Source organism: Sinocyclocheilus grahami, unplaced genomic scaffold (genome assembly GCF_001515645.1).
Source record: "Sinocyclocheilus grahami isolate Dianchi unplaced genomic scaffold, SAMN03320097.WGS_v1.1 scaffold707.1, whole genome shotgun sequence".
NCBI classification, from domain to species: Eukaryota; Metazoa; Chordata; class Actinopteri; order Cypriniformes; family Cyprinidae; genus Sinocyclocheilus; species Sinocyclocheilus grahami.
In genome coordinates this window covers 435458-445630 of record NW_015505886.1, presented here as the reverse complement: position 1 = coordinate 445630, position 10173 = coordinate 435458, and the positions used below count along the sequence as shown (strand labels likewise).

The 10173-nt window shown below is 39.4% G+C and overlaps 1 protein-coding gene across 1 annotated transcript in view; it reads left to right on the top strand.

Annotated features, from left to right (window-relative positions):
• The window catches only part of LOC107559962 (GTPase IMAP family member 8-like), a 40480-nt gene extending 34753 nt beyond the window's left edge, over positions 1-5727 (top strand). The window contains exons 3-7 of the mRNA XM_016243990.1: positions 5-670; positions 2503-2685; positions 3277-3462; positions 3955-4134; positions 5501-5727. Coding sequence (XP_016099476.1) covers positions 5-670; positions 2503-2685; positions 3277-3462; positions 3955-4134; positions 5501-5727 — 1442 coding nt within the window. The remainder of the gene's footprint in view (positions 1-4; positions 671-2502; positions 2686-3276; positions 3463-3954; positions 4135-5500) is intronic.
• The last annotated feature ends 4446 nt before the right edge of the window (positions 5728-10173 follow it).

Genomic DNA, 10173 nt, shown 5'->3' with positions numbered 1-10173 from the left:
CATCTCTCAGAGCTGAGGATTGTGTTAATGGGGTATAAACTTTCTGGTAAGAGTTCAGCAGGAAACACCATCCTGGGCAGAGAGGAGTTTGATTTGAAGAGATCTGCTCAGTGTGTGAGGAGACATGGAGAAGTAGCAGACAGACACATCACTGTCATTGAAGCTCCAGGATGGTGGATTAATGAACCTGTAGCGTTCAGTCCTGAGCTACTGAAACAGGAGATTGTGCTTAGTGTGTCTCTGTGTCCTCCAGGACCACACGCTGTACTACTGATCATACCTGTGGAAACTAGATTTAAAGATTATCTAAGAAAAGCATTGCAGGGGCATCAGGATCTTCTCGGTGAGAGAGTCTGGAGTCACACTATAGTGCTGTTCACTCATGGAGACTCTCTGTTAGACACATCTATAGAGCAGCACATTGAGAGTGAAGGGCAGGATCTCCAGCGGCTGCTGGACAAATGTGGGAACAGATATCATGTTCTCAACAATCAGAACAGGAGTGACCACACTCAGATCGAGGAGCTGCTGGAGAAGATTGAGGAGACAGTGGCACAAAACAACGGCTGCCATTTTGAAATAGACAGAAAGATTTTACAAAGAATCAATAATAAAAGAAGAGCAAAAGAACGAATGCAGCAAGAGAGAGTGCACATTAGATCACAAACAAGTGAGTGAAATCATGAAATTGTATAAGGATCTACACATAATCTCAGATGTGTTTCCTTTCATTGTTTGTTTAGTGCTCTTCAGTCAAGTTTTAAATAGTTTAGTGTCTCCATCACTATATTATACAGGTGTATTAGGACAAACATAAACGGTATATTCAGCACTAACACTTATTACTTTAGATTTTTAGATTTTCTCAGATGGACTCCCATCCAGATACAACTCTCAAGAAGGGTGATATCTACTGACTTTAGAGAAAAATCAGCTAATCAGCTATGTTAATATTGTTGACATAATAGATACACTCCATTCATATGTAAGTTTTTTTAAAGGGGTCATGACGTTGCTAAAAAAGAACATTATGTTGTGTGTTTGGTGTAATGCTATGTGTTTATGCGGTTTAAGGTTAATAAAACACATTATTTTTCACATAATGTACATTATTGTTGCTCCTCTATGCGCCGCCTTTCTAAAATGCATCGATTTTTACAAAGCTCATCGTTCTGAAAAGCGAGGTGTACGCTGATTGGCCAGCTATCCAGTGTGTTGTGATTGGCTGAATGCCTCAAGCGTGTGACGGAAATGTTACACCCCTTAACATACTGTGATGCTCTGTGTCCCGACGCGACAAGACAAAACCAATAAAACCCATTACAAGCGAGGCATTTGATGCATCCAGTGGGGACATAATTACTGATTATAATGACTTATACTGTCTTTTTACGCGTTGCGTTGCGTATCACGCTGCGTAAACATAAGACCATGTCTGGAGAAACGACAAACAAGCGCTACTCTACACTGCTCAGAACTCACGTTTGAATCGTCAGTGGCAAATTCTTTAAATATAAAAAACGTACTTACAGGCTGTGAGTCAGAAGCACCAGCCTGTCCTTGCAAAGTTTGAACTGCCCCACTTTATAAAAACAGACACCGGCATTGTAGGCTACTCTCACAGGAAACAGTCCTCAGCCTCCGCAAAATGCGCTGCACACATCTGAATATTTTGGTTGAACTGTTCTGGAACAGTGTTGTAAATTCAACTTAACCAGTGATTTCTAGTTGTGTCCTCTTTTGGAAGGCCAAACACAGCTTTCACAACGAAACACACAGCGTCACACACTGCGGGCTTGAGTGAGCGGCGGCGAGCTTGAGAACGCCATGGCCGGCAGATTTGACGAAGGAGCGGCTGGCGGGGTTGCAGCAACCACATGTGACGACCCCGGGCTGGACTCCGCTTCGTCCACGGTGAAAGCCGATCCGGCGATTCACAGCGCGAAGTTGATGTATTTCCTCAGCGACCAGCACGGATCAGCTCTAGGCATGACGAAGCGGATATCGTCCTCTTTTGGAAGGCCAAACACAGCTTTCACAACGAAACACACAGCGTCACACACTGCGGGCTTGAGTGAGCGGCGGCGAGCTTGAGAACGCCATGGCCGGCAGATTTGACGAAGGAGCGGCTCCAAACAAAGTAGTTTCACTTTCACAAGGAAACACACAGCGCCTTCACGACATGGCGGCGGCGGCAGCAACAATACTACAGCGAGAATAAAAGTTACGCCTTCTTTCTTTGCGTGAACATTTGGGCGGTGTTAGAACGATCCGTTTTAGGAGGGCGTGGTTGACTCTTAACTTTTATAAAGAATATATTTTTGGATTTGAGACTTTAGTCTTTGCAACTTTACAGATCTTCTTTATGCACCAAAAGCTTGTAACACTCCAAAGAGAAAGGAAAAATTGAAATCGCATCATATGACCCCTTTAAAGGTGTCTGCCAAATGCATAAATGTAAATGGTGTGCAAATAACCTGCTCTCTGCTTGCATTATTACAGTCAGTGAACAGGGATCTTATTCATGGTCTCTAAGAAGTTCAGCACGCGGTTCAGTTGTATCACAATCAGAAGCAGACAGTAGGTCAATTTGTGGCTCATCAAGTTCCAGAGATTCATCGCACACCTCAAGATATGAGACAGTGGTTCCGAAAATATGTAATAGCATGGAATTTCCACCAAACAGTGAGTGTTTTTGTATTATTTAGAACTTTCCACCAGTAATGTTCCATTATGAATTTATATTGAATTCATTGTAGTATAATTAAATTCCCTATTACAAAATTTTTAGTTTTTCTTATAGCATGATGTAAATATGTCTTTAAATTTTGTGAAATGTGATTTGTTGTATACAAAAATAGCATTTTAGATAAAACAGGGTTGTCAAGTAAACAAACCTTATGTAAAATATAAAATACAGCAGCTAATGTAATATTAAGTTTGACCTCCTGAGACTGATGATCAGTGTTATTTGAAAGTTAAGCACCTGCTTTCACTGAACATTTAAAGTTTCATACCTTATATATATCAACTCTACATAGATGTAGTAAGTGTTGATTAGATATATACATTTCAAAGATAAAATTATTTTATAAATCTTTATCTGGTTAATAAAATTATTAGTGTCTTGAAAGTCATCTGCCATTAATCAATTCTTTTCCTCCTTTCTTCATGCCAAAGGCTGCATTTATTTTAGAGAATATATTGAAAATGTTAAATATAAGAATTTATTTCTACAGCAGTTTCTAAAAGGTTTCTGATTCTATTTTTCCCCAGTGAGTGGAGATAAGAGGTGGGACATGAAGTCTATAGGAAGTTCTGCTTATGGTTCATTTGGATCACTATCAGGAGCAGACAGCAGGAACATTTTGGGATTATCACATTCCAGAGATTCATCGCACACCTCAATACATGATTCAGGGGACCTGAAAATATATAACAGCATGGAATTACCTCCAAACTGTAAGTGTCTTTTTTTATTTATTATTTTTAATAATAATTATTATTATACACTTACCACCAATACAATACACTTTGGTGTCCCATTAAATCTTTTGAAGAATTGTTGGCTTTAATCATGGTATTTATATTTTAGACAGTGTTAATTATCTGAAAATTGTTATTGTGGTCTCTTCCACCTCTTGACCTTCTTGACTGTATCTAACAATGAATACAATGTCATCATTTGAGATATCAAATATCTCTCTCTATATAATTTCATAGGAAATTATTTTATAAGTCCTATCTGGTTAATAAAGCGTTGTTGCATAATGTTTGGAAAGTCACCCATCATTGATTCTCTTGACAAAAAAAAAATTATTTGCTTCATGTACTTATTCCATACAGTAGGCTACATTTACTTTTAGAGAAAACTGAAACCATTAAAATCAGATATTTTTCTACAACAGTTTCCCACAAAATTTTATTCCTTCATTCATTCATCCTTCCATCCAGTGTGTGAAGATGACAGGTCAGACGCATTGTCTCTGGGAAGTTTAGCTCATGGTTCAGTTGTATCAGGAGCAGAAAGCAGGTCATATTTTGGATCATCACGTCCCAGAGATTCATGGCACACCTCAAAATATGAGTCAGGGGTCCTGAAAATATGTAACAGCATGGAATTACCAACAAACTGTGAGTGTCTTTTGTTTTATTCAGAACTTTCTACCATTGCTGTACACTCTGGTTTCCCATTATGAACTGATATTGAATTAAGTGTAGTGTAATACAATTCCCCATTAAAAAAAAGTGGAGTCTTTCTTATAGCATGGTAAGAAAAGATAAGATATAGCATGATTAGATTCTTTAATTCTGGAAAATATAATTTTGTTGAAAAATAACATTATGGATAAAACAGGGTTGTTAAAAATACAAACATTATATAAAATATAAAACAACAGCTGATGTAATATTAGTTTTGACCTGAGATTGATGATCAGTGTTGTCTGAAGGTTAAGCACATGCTTTCACTGAACATTAGAAGTTTCAGACCTTGTATATCAACTCTACACAGATGTAATAAATGGTGATTAAGCCATTAATTTATTCTTTAAATTTTAAAGATAAAACTATATAAATTAAATAAATGATGTAAATCTTTATCTGGTTAATAAAATTCATAGTGTCTTGAAAGTCATCTGCCATTAATCAATTCATTCCCTGCATGTTCCATACCAAAGGCTGCATTTATTTTTAGAGAATACATTCAAAATGTTAAATATAAGAATTTTGGGACCCACTTTATATTAAGTGTCCTTAACTACTATGTACTTACAATTTATATCTATTTACTTAAAGTATTACAGTATTACTTCTATTTGAAAATACTGTTCTGTAATTACATCCGTAATTCATTTCTGTAATTACAACTATAATTACACTGTTGACCCTACCTCTACCCCTTAAACCTAGCCAAACCACCTAATCTTATCCATATACCCCTCCATAGCAGCAAAAGTGTTTTGCAATTCAACATGAAAACAATAGGTATGTTGTATCTAACAATTCGTCATTTTATTATCATGTACATAGTATTTAAAGACACCTAATATAAAGATTTGTTCTACAACAATTTCCAAAAAGTTTCTGATTCTGTTTTTCCCCAGTGAATGGAGATGAAAGGTGGGAAATTTTGGGTCTGTGATCAATTCTGCTTACAGTTCATCTGGATCACTATAAACTTATAAACTACTACACAGATGACATAACTCACACATAACTCTACACAGATGTAATAAGGGGTGATTAAGCCATTACTTTAATATATAAATCTAATAGATAAAACAGGGATAAAAATGATTTTATAAATCTTTATCTGGTTAATAAAATGCATAATGTATTAAAATTATCTGCCATTTTTCCCCTTAAAATCAATTAATTTTCTCCTCCTTGTTCCATGCAGAAAGCTCCATTTACTTTTAGGGAATATACTGAAAATGTTAAATATGAAAATTTTGTTCTACAACAATTTTCAAAAATGTCCTGATTCCATTTTCCCCAGTGAGTGGAGATGAGAGGTGGGACACAAGGTCTATGGGAAGTTCTGCTTACAGTTCATCTGGATCACTATCAGGAGCAGACATCGGTTCAGTTTTTAGCTCATCACAATCAAAAGTCTCATCACACAGCTCAAAATTTGGGTCTGTGGAACATTTAGGGACCAAAAGAGCACATTGTGTGCCCAATGTCTCAAAACTTAAGCATGATGAGGACACTGAGAAGACTTGAATACTAAATTAATGTGGTGACTGTATAATACTGACTTTGTAATTTTTACATCATAATGTATCTGTCAGATTCTGTTCCTTGTTTTGGGTGTGTTTTGCTCCCCATGTGCCTTTCATGCCCTTATTTGGTCCTTCCTGTTCCTGTCCCCATTTAGTTCTATTAGTTCCAGGTGTTCCTTGTTATTAGTTATCCCCCTCCCCTGTCTGCCCCTCAATATCTGCCCTATTTGAGTTCTAGCCCGTTCTGTTCTCCCTTGTCCGGAATTGTATATGTCTACCCTTGCTACGTGTGTTTCCTTGTTCCCTGCATGTTATTAAAACCTATATGTTTGAATTCCACTCCTCGTCTCCTCGCTCCTTTGTCTCCGGGCTCACTCAAGCCCGCTGGCTGTTCCCGAGTCAGGCCCGCCGGCCACCGCAAGGACAAGCACTTCACGGCCACCCAGTTCACCCGTAATCAGAAGAGGAGAAAGAGGAGAAATGACTGGCTCAGGGTCCTCTTCCGCGCCCGAGTACTCACTCCAGTGTCGGCTCCAGCCCCAGAGCTCCCTGCAGTGTCGGCTCCAGCCCCAGAGCTCGCTCCAGTGTCGGCTCCAGCCCCCGGATCTAGCCCAGTCACGGCTCCCCGCCCAAATTGTTATTGTGGTCTCTTCCACCTCTTGACCTTCTTGACTGTATCTAACAATGAATACAATGTCATCATTTGAGATATCAAATATCTCTCTCTATATAATTTCATAGGAAATTATTTTATAAGTCCTATCTGGTTAATAAAGCGTTGTTGCATAATGTTTGGAAAGTCACCCATCATTGATTCTCTTGACAAAAAAAAAATTATTTGCTTCATGTACTTATTCCATACAGTAGGCTACATTTACTTTTAGAGAAAACTGAAACCATTAAAATCAGATATTTTTCTACAACAGTTTCCCACAAAATTTTATTCCTTCATTCATTCATCCTTCCATCCAGTGTGTGAAGATGACAGGTCAGACGCATTGTCTCTGGGAAGTTTAGCTCATGGTTCAGTTGTATCAGGAGCAGAAAGCAGGTCATATTTTGGATCATCACGTCCCAGAGATTCATGGCACACCTCAAAATATGAGTCAGGGGTCCTGAAAATATGTAACAGCATGGAATTACCAACAAACTGTGAGTGTCTTTTGTTTTATTCAGAACTTTCTACCATTGCTGTACACTCTGGTTTCCCATTATGAACTGATATTGAATTAAGTGTAGTGTAATACAATTCCCCATTAAAAAAAAGTGGAGTCTTTCTTATAGCATGGTAAGAAAAGATAAGATATAGCATGATTAGATTCTTTAATTCTGGAAAATATAATTTTGTTGAAAAATAACATTATGGATAAAACAGGGTTGTTAAAAATACAAACATTATATAAAATATAAAACAACAGCTGATGTAATATTAGTTTTGACCTGAGATTGATGATCAGTGTTGTCTGAAGGTTAAGCACATGCTTTCACTGAACATTAGAAGTTTCAGACCTTGTATATCAACTCTACACAGATGTAATAAATGGTGATTAAGCCATTAATTTATTCTTTAAATTTTAAAGATAAAACTATATAAATTAAATAAATGATGTAAATCTTTATCTGGTTAATAAAATTCATAGTGTCTTGAAAGTCATCTGCCATTAATCAATTCATTCCCTGCATGTTCCATACCAAAGGCTGCATTTATTTTTAGAGAATACATTCAAAATGTTAAATATAAGAATTTTGGGACCCACTTTATATTAAGTGTCCTTAACTACTATGTACTTACAATTTATATCTATTTACTTAAAGTATTACAGTATTACTTCTATTTGAAAATACTGTTCTGTAATTACATCCGTAATTCATTTCTGTAATTACAACTATAATTACACTGTTGACCCTACCTCTACCCCTTAAACCTAGCCAAACCACCTAATCTTATCCATATACCCCTCCATAGCAGCAAAAGTGTTTTGCAATTCAACATGAAAACAATAGGTATGTTGTATCTAACAATTCGTCATTTTATTATCATGTACATAGTATTTAAAGACACCTAATATAAAGATTTGTTCTACAACAATTTCCAAAAAGTTTCTGATTCTGTTTTTCCCCAGTGAATGGAGATGAAAGGTGGGAAATTTTGGGTCTGTGATCAATTCTGCTTACAGTTCATCTGGATCACTATAAACTTATAAACTACTACACAGATGACATAACTCACACATAACTCTACACAGATGTAATAAGGGGTGATTAAGCCATTACTTTAATATATAAATCTAATAGATAAAACAGGGATAAAAATGATTTTATAAATCTTTATCTGGTTAATAAAATGCATAATGTATTAAAATTATCTGCCATTTTTCCCCTTAAAATCAATTAATTTTCTCCTCCTTGTTCCATGCAGAAAGCTCCATTTACTTTTAGGGAATATACTGAAAATGTTAAATATGAAAATTTTGTTCTACAACAATTTTCAAAAATGTCCTGATTCCATTTTCCCCAGTGAGTGGAGATGAGAGGTGGGACACAAGGTCTATGGGAAGTTCTGCTTACAGTTCATCTGGATCACTATCAGGAGCAGACATCGGTTCAGTTTTTAGCTCATCACAATCAAAAGTCTCATCACACAGCTCAAAATTTGGGTCTGTGGAACATTTAGGGACCAAAAGAGCACATTGTGTGCCCAATGTCTCAAAACTTAAGCATGATGAGGACACTGAGAAGACTTGAATACTAAATTAATGTGGTGACTGTATAATACTGACTTTGTAATTTTTACATCATAATGTATCTGTCAGATTCTGTTCCTTGTTTTGGGTGTGTTTTGCTCCCCATGTGCCTTTCATGCCCTTATTTGGTCCTTCCTGTTCCTGTCCCCATTTAGTTCTATTAGTTCCAGGTGTTCCTTGTTATTAGTTATCCCCCTCCCCTGTCTGCCCCTCAATATCTGCCCTATTTGAGTTCTAGCCCGTTCTGTTCTCCCTTGTCCGGAATTGTATATGTCTACCCTTGCTACGTGTGTTTCCTTGTTCCCTGCATGTTATTAAAACCTATATGTTTGAATTCCACTCCTCGTCTCCTCGCTCCTTTGTCTCCGGGCTCACTCAAGCCCGCTGGCTGTTCCCGAGTCAGGCCCGCCGGCCACCGCAAGGACAAGCACTTCACGGCCACCCAGTTCACCCGTAATCAGAAGAGGAGAAAGAGGAGAAATGACTGGCTCAGGGTCCTCTTCCGCGCCCGAGTACTCACTCCAGTGTCGGCTCCAGCCCCAGAGCTCCCTGCAGTGTCGGCTCCAGCCCCAGAGCTCGCTCCAGTGTCGGCTCCAGCCCCCGAATCTAGCCCAGTGAGGGCTCCTGTCCCTGAGTTTAGCCCATAGAGGGCTCCTGTTCCTGAGCTTATCCCACGGAGGGCTCCTGTTCCTGAGTTTAGCCCGGTGAGGGCTCCTGTCCCCGAGTTTAGCCCGGTGAGGGCTCCTGTCCCCGAGTTTAGCCCAGTGAAGGCTCCTGTTCCCGAGTTTAGCCCACGGAGGGCTCCGGTTCCTGAGCTTATCCCACGGAGGGCTCATGTTCCTATATCTGGCCCACGGAGGGCCTCAGAGCCTGTAATCTAGAGGGCCTGTAGAGGCCTCGGAGGCGGCTCTGCCATGGCTTCCTAGTCTGCCTGCACCGCCATGGCTTCCTGAACTGTCTGCTCTGCCATGGCTTCCTAGTCTGCCTGCTCTGCCATGGCCTCCTAATCTGCCTGTTCCGCCATGGCCTCCTGAACTGTCTGATCCGCCATGGCCCCCTGAACTGTCTGATCTGCCATGGCCCCCTGAACTGTCTGTTCTGCCAAGGCCTCCTGGACTACCTGCTCCGCCATGGCGCCCCGAGCTGCCTGATCTGCCATGGTGCCCCGAACTGCCAGATCCGCCATGGGTCCTGGAACGGGTGCCGCCCTGGAGGCCTTCCGTCCTGGAACCCTGCTCCTAGAGGCCTCCAGAGCGCCCCCCCCCCCTCCCTGTTGGATGTTGTACGGCGCGGGACGCACCTTCCGGGTGGGGGGAGTAATGTCAGACTCTGTTCCTTGTTTTGTGTGCGTTTTGCTCCCCATGTGCGTTCCTTGCCCTTATTTGGTCCTTCCTGTTCCTGTCCCCATTTAGTTCAATTTGTCCGGAATTGTATATGTCTACCCTTGCTATGTGTGTTTCCTTGTTCCCTGGATGTTATTAAATCCTATATGTTTGAATTCCACTCCTCGTCTCCTCACAGTAGTGAACCGTGACAGTTTCTAACTTTATTATAAATCTGTTTTGTAGATTTCAAATGACTGTATAAAAATATCTAAACAAAACTGCTGGGTAACACATAAAACAAATGTTTTACAAACCTTCCTGTTACAGGTTGTGTCTGTGTGTGTGTATATATATATATATATATATATATATATATAT